Here is a 20,086-nt window from a genome sequence, read left to right on the forward strand (position 1 = left end):
GTACCTGGCTATGGATACAAGCAAAGATACCTGTGTGGATGCTAACTCTTGAATATGAAATGACCAGCTTCTCCTTGTCCTTGAGAAACAATTTGAACTGGTGCATTCCATTTGAACACGTGATCTCTGTTTAGCTATCACTAGACAGATACCATGCATATACTCGTGTTAGGGCCACTTTTTTTTTTTTTTTTCTTCTAGAATCTTGGCTGGGTGCAACCCTTACATGAATCAGGTAAATGACGCCCCACTAAAGCCTCGTACTGTTTCCGCAACTGTAGCAGAGAGTATGAGAGGCCCAAATGACATAAGGCCGTAGTAAACGACCTCAGATGCCGGGTCATCATCCCTGACCAGCGCTGACCCTTCTCTAGAGGTGACATGCCACCGATCTGACTGGAAACACTGCCAGCACAGCCGAGACGACGCGCCACACAAAGAAATAATGCCGCGGCGGCACCAGCCTGAGCAACGTTAATGGAAAAGCAGCTAGCATCATGTAGCAGGAACAAAACTAACTTCGCTTTCCGGCGGGACATATTGAACTTTTTCCCAAAATTATGCCCTCCAAAGTGGGGGTGCAGCCCTTACACAATGGTGACCCTTACATGAGTACTATATATAGAACTAAAGCAATACCATCCTCGTGAACACAGAGTGTTACTGGCACTTCACCCTTTTCATCATGGTAAATTTTAACTATTCATTTCGAACCTGCAAGATATGCCAAATTACTCAAGCATTCTAGAGCTGGATACTTCTTATTTTTCCACCAAGCTACCATTTTAATCTGAAAAAATGGTGATAGCGCACTGCCCGTCCTTGGAAGTGCACACTGCACAAGTGACTTCCTAGAAGTAGATTATATTTATGTGTTCAAATGTAGCCTGGTAATACCGTAGACTTCTATTAATTTGACTAAGGCTTAGCCAAATTTTCAGTTAATTCAACCCGGACCAAAAGTTCCAGCCTGCAGCCGCAATTTTGAGTGGGCCCAAACTCAATACTTTGATCCGGAAATTAGCCTTTCCCGGATAGTTCCAAGCTTTTCTGGTCAGCATGCACACACATGACCTCAGCGATGACCTCAATGGTGACCCTCATTGCGCCCCAACATGTAGCAGCAACATCTGCCTTGATGGCGCTTAGGGGACAGTGAATGCATTGACATGTTATGTCTCACTCAACATGGAGATCTTTCAGTCCACTTTCAGCAGATTTAAAAGGAAAAACAGCAGCTCATGAATAATTACTGTACTTATTTTTAATCCCAATGGGTGTTCTCTTTTCCATAAAAGTAAGTCTGAAAATTGCATGCATATTACAATTGCATGCAAAACCAAAATTGCGTTCCCAGCGATGGCAGCAGCCTAGAGATGGAACCCGCATTATCACCATTGCCAACGTAAGATGGTGGCAGAACAAGTTTTTTCATAAGATGGTGCCACCACCACACTGCTTTCAGGCTTTCATTATGAAGGCTCATAGAAAGGATGTTATTTTACATGGCAAGGTAGAAGCAACAGAGCCTGCACTGTAATACCCACCAGAGTGCCATAAATCAGCTAGGTGAACAAACAAAACTTTTATTCAGTTATAAATTTAACATTAAAGCATTAAATTTTTACTCTCTCTATTATAAAAAGCGCATTTCACGTCCACCACCTTGGCCAAGAGCAACGCTGGCTAAAACTCCCAGGGCTTATAGTGTACACAAATATCCAGGGAAGTGGACAGGAGGACAGCTACCAAATGCGGACACGAGTTTATTCCCCCCCTGCAGCAAGTTATCTTTTCATCCACTTTCATTTCTCTTTACGTTATTTCTGTATTTCAATTAAGCACTACAATGAACTTCCACTATACTTTCTCAGCCATCATTGTCCGTCACCTCGTATTATTGTGACTAAAAAAAAAAAAATCAAGCCCCTTGAATTTCCCTATCCTTGCTCGGTCTCACGCTCTCTCTCTCTCTCACACACACGCGTGCGCACGCTTCAAAATATCACATCTTGTATGGTGCTCCACAAGTTGGAGCGTAAATATTTCAAATAACAGCATGTAAACAGCTTCAAAACAGTGATAATGATGCAAAATACACACTTTACAAGAATGAATCTGTCAGTGGCCACATGACCATTCAACTACGGTTTTGGACCTCAGTTGTATTTCAACATAGAATTACCAGGAATACAAAAAAGCATACCTGGCCAAAATGTGCGGGATAGCCAAGCATGTGAATGTAGAGGAGTTTGGCCACATTGCGGCAACGCCAGGTGTTGTCCTCTTCGCGGAATGTTGACCGGATATAGGCACACTCTTTCTGCACGACTGCCCGCTCATCTGCTGCTGTTCGGGCTGCCCGGATCTGACGAATCAGGTCTCGCAGACGCATAGGCGTCGGCATCCCTGTTGTCAATCTGTAAAATTCACTGTGATCACTACAAGAACATCATAGTACAACATATGGACATTTGGAAACTTCAATATAAATGAACTTCAAGGCCTCCAAAACATATTTCGTCAAGTGCCATGAAGTCATGTGCTTTGGAGCACAGTGAACTAATGAACAGAATAAAGACTGGAAAGCTTCACACCACTTCTCCGCATTATGTACTTTCCACATTGCACCAAGTTACATGCTGTCATGGTCGTCTCACAGCAGTCTGTATGCAACATCACTGCAAACATGCAGTTATTAAGCGAAAAGCTTCAATACAAGCCCAAAACTATATTTTATGCCACTGTCATGAACTCAAAAGCAAACACAAATGCAAATCATAGAGTTAAGCTAGGCAAGTAGATTATACCTCTGGAAAACCAAATACTTGGCTTTCACTAGTGGGAAGGTAAAAAAAAAAAAACAATGTAAAACCACCTATTCCCAAGACCACCCAGTCTGACAATGTCTAGCCAAGGCTAGTTAAATGTTAGTAGAGGTACTAAAGAGAAACGCAAAATCCCTTAAAACTAGTAAAGCATTCTTTTAAAACTCCACTTTCATTATATGTGCAGTAAGAGATCAATTACTAGAAAAAAAAATCATTGCTAAACTTCCAATTCTTAAATTTCACACCAGAACCACAATGCTGGTACAGCAGTGTGGCAACACAGATTTTAAGGTATCTTTTTTTTTTATTTTGGCCATTGTAGCACAGTAAAAGTTCTCAAAACTTTCTAGTTCAGTCTGGCTCCTTCATAATACAATATAGTCAATCTTTCCCAATAAATTAACTAAGCCTGCACAGATATTGAAATACATGATGTCGCAGCGAGCTAGTGTGCAAGCTTGAAGGTGGCATCGCTACCCATTCGTGATGAGGTTCTTTCAATAGAATGATCACTCCTGAGGCAGAACCTCCGGGTATGAAGAGACGAAAACGTTCGTTGCAAAACAAAACCATTCATTAAACAAGTAGCACATTGGCACAAACCATATAAACAGGCACAGCTGGTCAAACACACAAAGTAGAAATCTAAAAGGATAGGTCAGAGTCAAGAACACCTACAGTTTGATGATCTGCACTGTAGCAGTGAGACAGACTGGACGAGGTGGTGAGGCTAGGCGCCATCAAAACTAAGTCATGGTCGCCCCCAGGCAAACAACAGGAACTCAAAGATGCAGGGGGAAATATGGTTACGATGTTGGGAACATGAGGGGGTAGCCTTGGCACGGTAGAGGCCTCGAAGCCGGATACGAAGTCCAGTGGCTTTGACTCTGCTCCTGGTGCATTGGCTTCAATTCTCTGACATGGTACACCACTTTTCTTTCCTGAGAGCCGAACAATGTAGCGACTACGCCTCTGGAAGGTCTCCCTGGTCCAGTAGGAGGCACCAAGCACGGGCCTGATGCCCAATGGGTTCACTCCTGTGCCAAGAGCACTGGCAAATACCTTCTTCTCCACTGGCTTCCTCTTCTCCATCTCCCCAGATTCTTTTTTCTTCAGTATTGCCGTGTAGGCAGCTCATTGGCTGAGCACTTCATGCTTTGATTTCACGCCTCGTGCCGTTGTCGTCGCCTTCATTATTCCACCAGTGTGCGCATGCAACCACAGCAGTGTCTCGTCATCTTCGCAGGGCTGACCCATTCCGCTCAGCGCATCCGCACACTTGACACAAAGCACTACCTTGTTGTTTTATCATTCCAGCTTTATCAAGCCAGAACTTGTTCTGTTTCGGGCTTACTATCCAACCTGTTCCATACTAATTTTTATTATAAATGGCAACACTTAATATACACTGGCAACAGCACAATGCAAGTATTAAAGGCTTTGATGAGAGACATCACATTGACAAGTCTAACTATTACATGTATTCTTTTTTCTTCTTTCTTTTTGTCCAGTTACATTTCTGTAGAACTCCAGAAGCCAAAGTCTGCAATAGTCCCATCTTGATGTCAATTATTTCTTGATGTCACATTTCTGCCATGAATCCTGTCAATGCATCCTACAATTCTTATCATTTCAACATTTCAATTAAAAGCAACAAATAATTTCCCTTATGTTTTCCTTCATATGGTTGTGATTAACCAAAAACGGGCCCTTCGGTCCCTGATCCTCCTCAGAGCATATGCAAGCAGAACATAAAATCAGCATGTATGAAGGCAACCATAACAAATAAATTAATAACTCTCAAGCATGTTTATCAGAGGTAGCCAAAACATTACGTCTCAAAACAAACATTTCTGTACATTTCATTGTAACTAACACATACTTATCCCGGCTCCTGTATTCATTCTTGCACTGGCAGCAACAAGGGACACCAACAGTAGATCAGGCTAGTACCTACAATTTTCTATTCTAAAAAGCAGCCTCAAAATGTTGCAATGTCATGCACATCAAGAGCTTAGAATGTCAAACATGAAAGAATAGCGGTGTGTCAATATTCGAAGCTTTCATATAACCAGTTGAATATTCTATTCAATTCAGTCCTCAAATAAAATAGACACTATTAGAAAAGCCAAATATTTTTATAACAGTTTTCGAATGTTTCACGTTGCCGACTGTGTAATGATCAAACATAAAATTGAAGCAAGGATGTGACTACATTCATCCCATCCACTGCGGACATAACATACCATAGCTCACTGCGTCACTCAGGGAGCCAGACTTTCCAAGCTAGACCACGATCACTCACAACAAAATTTTGTTTAGACATGGCTTTCTGCAGTGGGTTATTGTTTGGTACTACAGGGCTGATTGATCTGATCGGTACCTATTATTAAAATTCTTCAAAATAGTCTCCTTGGGCATCGATACACCGCTGCCAACGTGATTCCCACCTTGAAGGAGTGTACGGTAGCGAGATTAAAAGACAGGACAAAAGACACACAGGGACATACACAGCGCTGTGTGTGTCCCTGTGTGTCTTCTTTTGTACCGTCTTTTAATCACGCTACCGTACACCCCTTGAAGATGCATTACCAACAAGCCCACATTGCAACCCTCGCGATTCCCATGCTGCAAAGGCTCCCTCGAAGTCAGCTGGCGTAACCACTTTCAGAGACTCTGTGACAGCCCGTTGGATGGCGGGAACATTGTCGAAACAGTGATCTTTCTGGCTTTTCTCGAGCTTGGAAACAGGAAGCGATCGTCAATCACTGGTTGTTTCCGTTCGGCAGCTCTGTAAAGGTGCTCAAGGAATTCTTTGTAGAACACGGCGTTGACAGTTCGTTGCAGAGGTACAAATTCTTTGTGGACCACCCCACGCTTGTCAAAAAAGACAATGAACATTGTCGTCACCTTGGACTTTGACATTCTCACTTTCTTGGAGCCCAGAGAGTTCGCAGTGTGCCACTCCAAACTTTGGCGCTTGGTTTCTGGTTCGTACTGGAACACCCATGATTCGTTGCCTGTTATTACGCCATCTAAAAAGTCCTGTTCGCTTTCTAACTGCACCAACATATCACAGGAAACACCAACTCGTTGTTTGTGTTCATTACTCAACACTTTTGGCACCAACTTCAAACAAACCTTCCATATGTTCAAATTTTGAGAAATAATTTTGTGAACCATTGTTTTGCACATGTTGAGGTCTTCGGCAATTAATCTAATACTGAAATGACTGTCAGAGTCCAGGAGATTTTTCACTTTGGCCACATCTTAGTCCAAACAACTCGGATCCGGATCGTTCCATGTCTTCAACAGTTTCCCGTCCATTCTTGAACTCGGTGAACCACCGATAAACCTGGGCCCTTGACGGGGCATCGTCTTTGTAAGCCTCCTTAACCAAGGCAGCATCGCAGAAGCGCTTTTTCCCAGGTGAGAGCAAAATTTCATAGCGTACTGCCGCTCCAGCAAATGCTCCATTTTTCATGTTTTTCTGCTATGACAAAATCTAGAAAACAGCTTTTGCGTCACTTCAGATCCTCAGTATGTCAGAGCTCGGATGTGACTGCGAATCTGACACAACTGCCGCCTGGTGCGCTACTAAGCTTAGAACCCCCACCACAAATCCCACCTCCGGGAAGCACGCTACTGAAGAATGCAGCTCCATGCGGCAGGCAGTCTCTTTCATTTTAAACAGCACCAAAAAAACACACGGACAAGAAAGGGCACACGACCAGCGCTGACTGCCAACATCTTTATTGAAGCCAGCACAAATATATACTATTCGCAACAGGCTGAATGATAGAAAGGAAGAAAGGGAAGGCGAGTCATCGTTAAACTCCTGCTGTGCATGCATCAAAAACTTAAAACTATACAAGTGTAAAATACACAATATGGACACAATCAAATCTGATTAAGTTGTAAAGAACTATTGCATTGTGCCCATAATGAGTGATTTATTGTTGGTGCACTACGATAATCTCCTCCTGGATCACCTCAGCACAGCAGGTCCTGTGAAAGGGTTTCGTTACGTCGATTTTTTTGTGATCCTTTCTGAATACCCAAATGAAGCTACTTCTGTTCGACCATGTTTTCGAAAAACTCAGAGCATTTTTCAAGGGGTGACGTTCACAAGAGAATTGCCTGAAAAAGGCCAAATCCACTTCCTTGACCTTGTACTGCAACTCCAGGAGAAGCACACGTGTTAGATGTATGCCCAAAGTTGTAAGAAACACCTCCTCCCCTACACTTCCAATCCTTCAAAAATGGTGAAGTGGCTCTCAGAAATGCTGTCGTTGCCTCGTGCCCCCACTTGATGTCCAGCAGCTTCACTAACCAAGTCTATCAGCTTAAGGCAAGTGGCTATCCAGCATAACTGCTGTCATCCTTGACGGAAGTCAATAATTATTACAAGAGGTTCATTCCCCCATGAAACCATGCGAAGTGGTAAAGGACATAACCAAGACTGTTCCGATCCCGTATGTACATTGTGTGTCCCACCACATCAAGAAAGCCGCAGGCCGGGCCAGTGTTAAGGTGGTGTTTACCGCTGCTAACAAGTTCGGAAATTTGTGCATAATTGTGAACGATTGCCGGCAAATGCCTGGATTGCGTAGTAAGTGACATACCGCCAAGCCCGTAGATTGCAAAGCAAATGTAGTTAATACATTCCCACCTCTTGCGGCTGCACTTGCATAGGGCAAACAGGATGCTGCCTTAATGAACATTTACGTGAGCATGCACACTGTGTTAAGATTAAGACTGGTAGCAATCTAGCTCTTCATTGTGCAAAGTGTGGCTGCTGACTCTGCCTAGAAGACACCCGTGTGCCAAGAAGGTACAGTGATCAGATGGCCAGGGAAATCTTTGAGGCCCTTTCAATTTGTGAGTTAGAAGCCACTTGCTTAAGCGCACCGGCTATAGCTGTTTGCGATAAGGAACTTAAGTTCCATAGAACTTAGATTCGATTGTGTCCGTATTGTGCAGTTTACATTTGTATAGTTTTACATTTGTGACACATGCACAGCAGGAGTTGATTGACAATGACTCGCATTCCCTTTCTTCCTTTCTTTCAGCTCGCTGCAAATAGTATATATTTGTGCAGGCTTCAATAAAGATGTTGGCAGTCAGTGCTGGTTGTGTGCTCTTCCTTGTCCGCATTTTTTGGCGCTGTTTAAAATGAATGACCCCTACCAAATTGCTCGGCCCTAAACCCTTCTAAGGCAGTCTCATTACTTTACGGACAAACCCTGTACAGTGCTCACGGACTGAAATAGGACACGGAGCATTTAGTACAACCCTACATATGTGCAAAGTACGCGAGAGCACAATGTCATGTCGCTAGGAATTTGGTCACCAAAGGTGACGAGGGCTCCGATGTAAGTGTACGCGCCAGATATACGTCGATGTGACACGAACTGCAGCAGGTTGAAGCGAAAGTATGCGCATTACTTAGCCCTAAATTGACGCGTTTCATTCCGTGAGCACTGTACTTGCAGATGCAATACATGTGTGCTCTCACCAAATTAAATCTGAACACTGCAACGTACTAGGATACAATAGTGGTGCCACCTGCCTTGACCACTTGAAATAGAGAAAAAGTGCTTTTTTCCGCTCTGCCATTGCCGCAGACATGTGTGTTTGTTTTGCTGCTAAGGTGTACACAGATGCTAATTGGCCTACAAGGCTGGCTTTTTAAACTTTATGTGATAATACATGACTGCGTATTCTCTGAAGAGCATCAATTTTTTAAGCAAACTTAATTGTTCCTACTGCTCCCTCTTGTATGATAACATGCTTTGTAATGTGTAGCATGACAGAAACATTCTAATGCCGTGAAAACCAGGATGTAAAATTCGTTGATAATGATGAGAAGGCTGTACATTATTTGCAAGCTATTCTAAAGGTATTCAATATTTTATTCGGTTTCGGAGCTGCTCTGCTCATTTCCTGAATTCAATCTTAAAAACTAATGTTCGAACACTCCTACCCAAAAAATATTCTATATATTTGGGAAGCTTTTCTCTCGAAGAAGCAAGCCATGGCACAGCTCATCACATAACCATATGCAACTTGTGAATGTCTTAAGTGTGTCAAACTTTAATAAAGAATGAACACATTTTTCTCCAGATGTTTTATACTCTGCCATGTGTTCTATTTAGGTACACTAAAGTGGCACTAGCCTTTATACATCAAATGTCAACAGGCAAACAGAACACCTGTGTCAGAGCATGCCGCCAGTGTAAAAACGGGGCAGTGCACTACACAATACGCACATGTTAAAAAAATGCCAATGGCAGCAAATGTTATGAAAGTAAGTACTATAATCTATTTAAACAATTGACTTCAATGCTGTCCATATCACTCTCCATATCACTCTTCTCTGTTACTTATTTTGACCGAGCAGCAACATTTTCAGAGTGACAAGCATGCCAGTTTGACACAGCATTGTCGAAGGACATGCTTTTCAAGTAAGGCAATTTCTTTATGCTTTCTAAATACGATTTTCATTATTTTTGCCCTTCCCATAAGCAAAACTTCAGATAAACTGAACACTTCTTTCTGTTCCTTTGGGTTTTGTATATGCAAGGTGGGTGCATCACTACCTAGAAATTAAAAGGTTCGTTTTAATTCACGCTAGACAATGCGAATCTGTTCACATCAGGGCCGGTATAACGTAAAACTATTCCAATCTGTTTTTATTCCAAATCGGCCATTAGCCCTCTGTGATAGGTCAGAATGGTTAGAGTCCAGCCCATATGGGCGAGCGCCCCGCCCAAATGGGCTGAGCCTGAGCCACTTTGACCTACCGGGGAGGGCTAATGGCCAATTTGGAATAAAAACAGATTGGAATAGTTCTACATTACACCGGCCCAGTTAATTGCCATTTCCGTGCTTCTTGCACAAAGCCTCAACTACCTCCCCTGCAATTGCACGGAACAGCAAACTTATTCTGCACAAAGCCTGCACTGCGTAAAATGAATGGCAACGTGCATATTTGCCCCACTACACTGGTGAAGCAAATAAAGCGCAGTATCTCTTGAACTAGTTCAGAAAGTGCAGGCAAAGTGAATTATTGTACTTTTTATCTAAACAATGCTAGACACTCTGAATGGAATGAAGAACGCCAACATATGCACACCATGTATCTGAGTCATGTAAGTGCCTTAATGGACACTAAAGGGAAAAATAATTTTACCTGTACTAGTACATTACCCTCCTACAATACCAAAAAAAAAAAAAAACACTCTTGGCGTAATAAGAGACTCAGTAACCCAGAAAATATGTAAAAATTAAAGGTGGGTGGTAGCACCACCTTGAAGTTCACGCACCAGCTCATATGACATGGATTTTGATGGCACCTGTGTGGGCCTGGTTAATTTTTTTACTGGTAAAGATGAGCTGCATTGTAGTTTAATAGAGCCAAACAATGGCCTTGGCAACTTTCAAGAACTTCAACAGAGGCAAAATGGTCAAAATACGAAATATTACTTCAAAATGCATGACATCCCACTGACATCCTGGCACAGAGTATTTGGCGCAAACCAAAGAAAATTGAACTTTGCCTTTCATTTTTTCCTTATAATAATAAACCTCTAACTGTGAAATTAATGAAAACAGTTTTCAAATAATGCTTTACTTTATCAGTCTAAACTGATTCAGTCTTTCTCTCTCTCTATAGGCATTTTAAACCCTTAATTGCTGTGAAAAATTCCGAAATAATTTTTAAAAGTACAGAATATTTTTCCAAGACCTGCATATTTTGTGGCGTTCTTTTTTAAAATGTTCTGCATTTTTTGAAATTTTTTTCAAAAATTGGCAAAAATTCATGTCATTGGCACCAGAGGGCACTCGTGATGACAAGTTATCTCATCATCGACAATTAAGGAGTTAAATAAGTGGTTTCAGCTTTCCTGATACCTTCATTGTGAGAATCTCCCCAGCCAGAAACAAAATTTAACGAAATAATTGTGGTCAGCATTTGGTCTTTTAGTTACCATCGAGAGTTGTGAATATGCAGTTCACAGCAACTATGCCATGAAAGTGCAATACTATTCAGAACACAGTACAAAAGATGAGGTGAACACTGCACAAAATAATAATTATGGTCTACCTGAGCACAACTCAACCTACTTGTAGCTGACAATGTTAAACATATATAGGGCATATAGGGTGCTGTTTTTATTAACACGATTTTTAAAAATTGATCGTGACAGGTTGCACAATTCTACTTCTTGAGCTGCATTACTCTAAATGGCGTACATTACTTTCATGAGAAATCAAAGAGCATACACAGCTAACTACCAAAATTTTGCTCATTAACTTTTAAACTCTTTACTTTATGGCACATATGGCAACTTACAAATTGTAGTCGAAGTTCTGAAGGCATATCTGTTTATTTATTCATGCAAATACCTGCAACGCCACAAGGGCACTGTAACGGGGGGGGGGGGGGGGGGGGGAGAGGCATTTTAGAGATACGCTGGTACAGAAAGGACAGACTTCAAAAAGAAAATATACATATACAGAAAGCTCAGAAAAACCCACTTGGAACAAATTCTTAGGATGGCAGCAGTTTCAAGATATCCCTTCCCAGTGTGTGTGATGAAATGCATTGGTGTTCCAGTTATCTTCGAGCTTCCATACACAAGAAAGAAGTTTATTAAAGAATTAAGTGGGACAGCAATGCACTTTTACCACAAGTTTAATAGCACTTATCTCAACACTGGTGCTAGCTTCAAAATTCGTTCCAAGTGGACATGCCTAGTGAAATCACTGGCTACAGTTAGTAAAGTGCAATATGTGTGCTAAATCAATTAGTTAAAAAGCTGAATTGTGAATTTTGTTTAATTAGTCAATTATTAATTTTGATTTCTTCAGTAATGTCCACCTTTTCGAGTAATCCAGCTCAATAAGTAGATTTGTGCTATGTGCCTCAGGTAACTTGTTTTATTCGGTTCATGTTAAAAGTATAAAAACACCTGGTATGTACAAATTTTGGTATGCATACGGATGTCCAAGATGTTGCACCTTCCCAGGACAACAAAACACCCAGCATTACATCTTAGATCTTCAACAACGTAGACAAGGATGAAATACTAGGTTTGGCAGGCAAAACAAATTGATTAAAGCATAGTAAAAATTTATTATACTATGGAAACAAACTGATGATGATTGCTGGGTTTTAATGGCGCAGGGGCTTCAAAAAAGCCCAGCAATCATGAACAAACTGATGAAAACACCGTAAAAATTTATTTAGCTATAGCACACTCTTAACAGTATAACAGCACAATATATGAAGACAGGCAGAGGAAAGAATGCACACCACCTTGCCTGTCCTCGTGGGCTAGTCGAATAAGCAAGCCCAGCGTTGCTCATGTCTGCAATGACACTGTCTTTAACCCCAAAAAATTGCTTTTGCTGTTATAATCACATGACAAACCAGCTGCACAATGGAGAGACATTACATATGGCAGAGCAGTAGTGTCAGGATGGCTGCCCCACATGCAACATACATAAAACCAACAGCAAGCTGGTATGCAATATATCCATCACTACAGCAGCAGCACAGGTGGGCTTAAAAGTTTTAGAACAGCATATTTTCAGCTAAGGGTTAAGCAGATAAAACAAACTACAGCAGCGAGTGACAACTGATGCCACCAGGGAGAAATCAAGGCTCGGCAAGTGAATAAAAAGACAGCAAGCCAAGGCAATGGCTCTCTCATAAGAACAGTGTCAGGAGATCAAACTTTGGAGACAAATCACTAACTTCAACAGAAAGAGCAAAGAAAAAGAACACAACTTTTCGCAAAAGTTGAGAAAATTTGCTACTCAGCTATCAGTAGAAAAGCTCATGCCAACTAACTTCTGGGAAGCAAATGAAGCAATCATTGGATGCATCTGGGGGAATGTCATTAGTGCACTGAGAACAGACCTCAAAAATTACCCTTGACCTCCAACCCAGTTGAGAGCAGACACCTCAATTTATACTGTTGCCACAGAGGTTACTCATGGCTGGGGCCACAATAGCTGTGCAACAGTTGAGATGACCTTGTATCTACATTTTCCATCAACACTGAACCTTACCTTTCGTGTAACAAATGTGTGTAGAGCCCATACTAGGTGAAATATAACAGGAACTGCACACTACCTTAGCTAAAAGGCCAAGAAGCAACATAACTAGCCCAAACACTGAAGAAAGTTGTGAGAGGCAAGACCTTCATGAAGAAATGGAGCATGAGGTGTGTATTCATCTGTGTATTCATTCAACAAAGTATTTCACAAAAAGTGTTCCCATGATTCCAAACTAATGGAGGATGTGTGTTTGATGCAATGGTTGTTGCACTTAAAAACAAGTAAAATGTTCAACACATAACAATATAATAATGAAACCCCATACATCTGACAGACCCTTGTAATGCCAAGATTTTAAGGTCTACAGGCACCATGAAAGCTTGCACAAATGCCACATTTACAATTCTTCCAGTTTAACCCATCGATAACAGTGCACACTGCACCAACTTAGCTCCAAAGCTTGCTAGCCCTACATATTAAATATAACTTACCAATGCCAGCAAACTGTTCCATTCTATAAAAAAAGCATTTATTCTTATATCCCCCAGCTATATTATTTTAAAAAAATTTGTAAAAGCAGGCAAATTGATTGAAGGTCGAACAACCACTCTGCCACCGGCTTTAAACTATTTCAATTACTTCAAAACATTTAAAGCTACAGCAGAATGTCATGAACTTGTTTTCCGCTAGTGAGCTTCCTGGTGTTACAATTTCCCAGTCATATCACTGAAATCCACCGTGATGCTCACCTAACATGTTTTCTGCTTACAGGTATATATGTGTGTGCATGTTAGCAGTCCCATGAATAGCATATTACAGGGGTCCACTGAACATAAAATTATACAATGCCATCTTAATACCCAAGACTGTAGAACAGAAGTAGAGATAATGTGTTGACCATTTACTTGAAAAAAATGGCACTACAATGGCAATATTATGTAGCCATGGTATACTGCAGTTTAGGAATTAAAAAAAAAAAGGAGAGAGAGAGAGAGAGAGAAAGAGAGAGAAGACAAAAGCCATTGTACAGCATGTTTGCATTCTTTACTAGTAACTCAAAAGAGGAAAGCCTTACTATTCCAAAAACAGTAATTGTTTAATAGCAACCTACTTTGCTATAGCCATGCGCACGTCCATGCAAAAAGCAATGAAAGAAAAACAATTCCTTCGATATTAACGGAATTTCGTGACATTCTGCCGCAGCAAATTTTTGCGATTGTTTCACTTCAACATCAGTTATAAAGGTCCCTTGTTCTTGGGTAAAACCCGACATTTCTTTATTTTTGCACCAAGAACAATGTTAGTAAAAAATTATGTAAAAACGAGATTTCTCCGTGAAGTTTGCCCTTTCATAAAGAATAAGTGAGGTGTTTGAAAACTAATGAACACTGCCCACATTTTGCGACCAAGCGGTCATGGATATATCATACTATTAACATCGTTAATATATGAAATGGTATATGCTTTGTTTTCCCCTTAACACTTAAACGAGAACAGCCCAACACTTAAGCAAGAATTATTGCAGCCCTGACACTGCTCTGCATTACCAACAGTTGCTGTGGCATTGAGAGGATGTCTAGCTAAATATGTTACGTTCAAAGAAGGATGGCCAATTCATCTCGCCAGTATTCCATTAATTTTGTTGCAAGAGTGTATTTTGAGAAACAGGAAAACAAGATGACAACAAACACGGACTAAAGCCCCAACAGGTCTAGGATGGACCCAGAAATGTTTTCAAAGCACATGATAAGGTACTTCAACAAGTATAAGGCCTGGTAATGAAAAGGGCCACATCTCCTGCAAAGCATGCTGCATGCACAGCATTTTCTACTTTTTTTTTTCTGAAGGAATGAAGCGATCGCCAGACTCGCCTCTATTTGCTGTTTTTGTTTACATTTTTTATTTTAATCTAATAATAATGCCTGAAAACAAAGATTTGTGGAGATGAGTCCGTCACATGATTTTCGAACAGCTCTATTTGCCATTACATAGCAAATAGAGCTGCTAAATAAACCAACAGACATCTTGCTTGTAACTGCAATCCATTTATTACAATCGACTATCACGGCAAAGATGGTTTGTGAAGAAAAAGAAAAATGTGTCAGTGTAGCTTCCACGTGCGTGTATAAGATAATTTCCAAAGAAAATGAAAAATGCATGAGTGTAGCTTTCATGGTGTGTGTGTGTGTGTGTGTGTGTGTGTGTGTGTGTGTGTGTGTGTGTGTGTGTGTGTGTGTGTGTGTGTGTGTGTGTGTGTGTGTGTGTGTGTGTGTGTGTGTGTGTGTGTGTGTGTGTGTGTGTGTGTGTGTGTGTGTGTGTGTGTGTGTGTGTGTGTGTGTGTGTGTGTGTGTGTGTGTGTGTGTGTGTGTGTGTGTGTGTGTGTGTGTGTGTGTGTGTGTGTGTGTGTGTGTGTGTGTGTGTGTGTGTGTGTGTGTGTGTGTGTGTGTGTGTGTGTGTGTGTGTGTGTGTGTGTGTGTGTGTGTGTGTGTGTGTGTGTGTGTGTGTGTGTGTGTGTGTGTGTGTGTGTGTGTGTGTGTGTGTGTGTGTGTGTGTGTGTGTGTGTGTGTGTGTGTGTGTGTGTGTGTGTGTGTGTGTGTGTGTGTGTGTGTGTGTGTGTGTGTGTGTGTGTGTGTGTGTGTGTGTGTGTGTGTGTGTGTGTGTGTGTGTGTGTGTGTGTGTGTGTGTGTGTGTGTGTGTGTGTGTGTGTGTGTGTGTGTGTGTGTGTGTGTGTGTGTGTGTGTGTGTGTGTGTGTGTGTGTGTGTGTGTGTGTGTGTGTGTGTGTGTGTGTGTGTGTGTGTGTGTGTGCGTGTGTGTGCATGCGCGCGCGCGCATACATACATGTCAATGAAACTGACATATTTTTCTATATAATGATAGGACTTTCAAATAACCAGTTGAAAGTACACCCTACTTTCCTACCTGTCCTTCCTTTCATACTTTAATAGGTGCGCTTACACGCCTGCCAATACATGTTCTTGCGATTTATTTTGCTGGTTTAAATGAAATACTTGAGGGCTAAGGGAGCCTATTGCTTGTTTTAATCGTTTGAGCAATATCGCAGTCATGAGCAATATCCCAAAATTTCGGCTGCCAAACAACAAAACCCCCTATTTCTCCCCAGCTTTTGTGCCCAACAGAAAAAAAAAGTTTTCTCCCCGTTTATAATTTTTAAGTAGAGCACCAGATTTTTACATGCCAAATTTCAAAAAAATATAGATACCAATAAGGACCCTAGTTATAACCTGCATGAAAGATGCTGCCTCCTCTCACAGATGCAACTAAGCTTGCAAAATCCATGTCGGCCTTCAGTACATTAATGCTGGTCGTCCTTGAGACAAAAATTTAGTGCAGCAGTGCTCTCCTTATGCAAAGGAGATATCCACAATACCTACCCAAAGCTGCCGCATGGCAGCTTTCAGGTCTGCATTCACAGTACAGCTCAAGGACGGCAAATACTTGTGCTGACGCCGACGAAACAGCATTGGTGAAGCACCCCGTTCCCGTGTACAACATCAAGGTGTTCCTGCATCTTTGTGACTTCAACCTCAGTGACATGCACATACACAGTGCAAAACTGCTACAGAAACAAGCTACTACAGCTCATTTAGCATACAGAGAATATTTTCACGTCCCCATTCACATGAAAGGAAAAAAAAGGAAATCGGAGGAGAGGCAAGCACATATATGGCAAATACTAGAAGATGCTATCACTGCACCTAATTACTACCATTACAGCAACGAGGTTTTTTTTAAGCAACAAAGCTCCATTCATTGCATCAGAACAGACAACACTTACACGTTAGAAGTAATGCCACAAATCCCTTAAGCTGTAAAGCGAATGTTGTTGCACACAATGTATTTACACCCGACCATAAAAAGTGAAGTACACGAATGGTCATTTGGGCAAAAGAGGCCACGACATAAAGATTGAATTTTCCACCATTTATTTGTTTGAAATTCAGCAGGTATTTATTTATCGGCATTTATTTCCCTTGAAAATTTGGCACTTACCAGCACCTGTTTTTTTACAGTGCGCCCTTATTGGTTTTGTCTTGGTTTGAAAAGTTGGTCACACTTATTTACAATGGGAAGCCAACACTGGCACAAGAAAGCTTTATTGTCAGAAAGGCCATGATGCAAATTATTTAGAATTCAAATTTCTTAAAATGCTTGCACATATGCGTACGGAAGTTCTCATCAAAAAGCTGCAGCACCATTCCCTGGTTACAATCAACATTTGGGAAAAGCTTGAATTGCGGGGTTTAATGTCCCAAAAGTGCACAGTGAGTTATAAAAAATGTAGTAGAGGGCTTTGCATTATTTTTACCACCTGCCATTCTTTAACATGCACCCAATGCACGGTGCACGAGGGATTTTGCATTATGCCCCTATCCAAAGAACTGCACTCCATCTTGACATTAGGTGCACAAAGGAAAGCAATTTAAATGCTACAACTGACAGGCATGCCCACTGAGGATGGTGCACATTTCAGAAAAGGATGAGCTACACTTTACCCTGCACTTTATAAGGCATATACTCCACAAACTCCCCTTTATAGTCTCCATCGCCAATTCCTCCCTTGTTCCCATACATAACTAATAGTAAACACTGAAGTCCTCTGACAGGTCACTCATTAGATTTTGGTTCAGACTGTGGGCAACAAACAAAAAGAATGAAGATCCTCACTGAAGTGCATATCAGACATCTATGGTTCCGCTCCATTCCGCAATACCAGTTCTCAATAAGCAGTTTTCTGTACAAAAAAGAATGATACTTCTGATCGCTGCGGGTGGCCTCGTCTGTGATTTAAAGCAATACATTGACTTCCAGAACTACAACTTTAGGAGGCTGATAAGAATCTGGTGCAAGAGTGCTCTCCAACTGCATGTCTTTCATGGCAGTAAGTATCAAGCTGGCACTTACATTTGGAAACTTCGTCTTTATGAGAAGCTGATCACCTCTTTCTTGCATTTTTCGCCTTTAGCGTCTTGAGAAAAAGCTGTTCACAGCTTCATAAAAAGAAAACCAGTGAAGCGGGCAGACTGTGGACTTCTGCATGCCCATGCTCTAACAATGGGCCTCAACTTCAGAGTTCCCAAAAACTCTTCAGCAATGTCATATGGATCAAAAGTCCTGGGTAGTATGAAATGAACCTACACGGATCCCTCCCACTAAGAATGATGTCAGGTGTGATGCAGAATCAGTTTGAGTAGCAACAAGAATTCCAGAATTCAGCACTTTTTGGTATAAACCAAATTCCTAGATATAGAATCGGCAGGTATTTTTAGGCACTTATGGGCAAGTGCAGAAAGCTTCACTCCATATACAGGATGTTCAAAGTTAGACTTTCTGGGTTTCAAAAAGAAATGCAAAGAGGAGTACACAGAATCTACTTATCTACCTAGGTTATGCGGCCAGGCGATCGCAAAGTGTGAGGATAATTGTCGTCGTACTGTCAGTATTTAATTAAATTCGATAATTAACTTTTTATTTACTGCAGTTAGCATGTAGGTTTATATTGAAAACTCAGAGGTGCTGTGACTTGGCAACTATTCCACTTTGTACAATTTTAGTACCGCGCTTGTGTCCCGAGATATGCACGTCTGAGATTTCAGCACAAGCCATCTAATTATGCAAGCGAGGCCCCTCCCTACTGTGACGCGGCTGTTTCGTATGGCCCTCCGTCTGACAAGAAGGTGGGGTGATAGGCGATGGTGATTACTTTCGTTCTCGGCCAGCGCTTCCGTTTTTGGCCAGTGAAACCGAAGAATGACTGCAGGCAACGCGAGACGAGCCCCGTTTCGTTGAGCAATTGCTAGCAGAGTGGGTGACAAGATGCCGTCCCGCTTAAGACTTCTTATGCACTCAGGTGCAGCGATACTGCTCTGCTTTTTTAAAATAATAATGGAAGCATTGTTTGCAGAATGATTGAAATTAATTCCATCTCACAACATAAAGCGACAGCGTCAGCTGCCATACAGCACATTATTCGAGTGTTTTAGTTGAGCGCGTTTACCCTCCGCTAAGCAGCTAAGCGGAGCGGAAGCGCGAATGCGCATGCGCCGTCCACTTAGCCGTAAGCAGGCTAGCAGAGCGAGGAACACGGTCCGCTTAGAAGCTGCCTGAGCGGAGCGTCCTGTGCAGCGCTTTGGCTAGCGTTGGCGTCAGAAAGGATTGGACAGGCTGCAGAAAGCAAGCGCGTAGGCTATCACGTGGCATTCCCCAAGACGGCGCTTTATTTTCGATTGGATAAAATGGACCAGTAACGCATTACAAGCGCACATCTAGATACTTCATGGAGAAATAAGTTATATGTATACATATATACGGTTTACTGTATAAGAATGATCAATAGGTGTTTTTATTTTCTTTCATTACCCTGAATTTGGCCAGGGGGCGCTGCAACTACGAAAAATCCGTTCCGCTACACTAAACGTATAACTAAAACCTGAAAATCACCCGCCGCTCCGCTGTGGCTTAGTGGGGCAGCTCGGAGCGGAGCGTACCGTAAAGGCGCTCAACTAAAACACTCTATTAACAACTAAAGCTTCCAGGGCGCCTTGCACATGCGCAAAGAGAATTTACGACCCTGTATTGCCAGTGCTTAGGAAACACGGGCTAATGGCCCGTATTGTCTATGTCACCTTTTTAAAATTAGAACGCATCTACCAATCCTCATGACAGAGCATGAAATTGTGTCAACGTAGTCAAATTCATATTTATTTAGTTGCACACAGCTCCGATTCCGGTGTTACTTCGGAAGAAGTGGGAATAAAAGAAAAACAAAAACAAGTAGTGTAAATCCATGGCCTACATACTAACATTTTAGAAATTTGCTTCAAATATACCATTGCTTACACAATGGTAGTTTTGAGTGATATGATATCCTATTCAACTAGAATTATGACAATCGCCAAGAAACCAATGGTTTAAAAATGTTCGAAATGCTTGCCTTCCGCCGCAACACACCACATGAACTGCTCTCGCGTCGAGTCAACAACTCTGCGCAGCATTTCCAGGTCGATGCTTCTACAGAAGGTAACTATTCTAATCTTCATGTCATTAACATCGGTGGTCTCAACTGCATAAACACGACCTTTCACGTAGCCCCACAAAAAGAAGTCCAGTGGAGAGAGATCAGGGGATCTCGGCGGCCAAAACACCTCTCCTTTTCGTCCAATCC

The 20,086-nt window shown here is 41.7% G+C and overlaps 1 protein-coding gene across 6 annotated transcripts in view; it reads right to left on the reverse strand.

Moving 5' to 3' along the window:
- Positions 1–20,086, reverse strand: part of AP-1gamma (adaptor protein complex 1, gamma subunit) — a 213,650-nt gene that overhangs the window by 175,024 nt on the left and 18,540 nt on the right. For 4 of the 6 annotated variants that reach the window (XM_050191373.3, XM_050191372.3, XM_050191375.3 and 1 more), the window contains exon 2: positions 2,207–2,420. In XM_050191373.3, the coding sequence (XP_050047330.1) occupies positions 2,207–2,420 (214 nt within the window). Of the gene's footprint in view, positions 1–2,206; positions 2,421–13,393; positions 13,418–16,295; positions 16,432–20,086 lie in introns of those variants that run through there. The other 2 variants (XM_055062011.2, XM_072287092.1) reach the window with 2 other exon arrangements.

Source organism: Dermacentor andersoni, chromosome 1, assembly GCF_023375885.2.
Source record: "Dermacentor andersoni chromosome 1, qqDerAnde1_hic_scaffold, whole genome shotgun sequence".
In the NCBI taxonomy this organism is placed as follows: Eukaryota; Metazoa; Arthropoda; class Arachnida; order Ixodida; family Ixodidae; genus Dermacentor; species Dermacentor andersoni.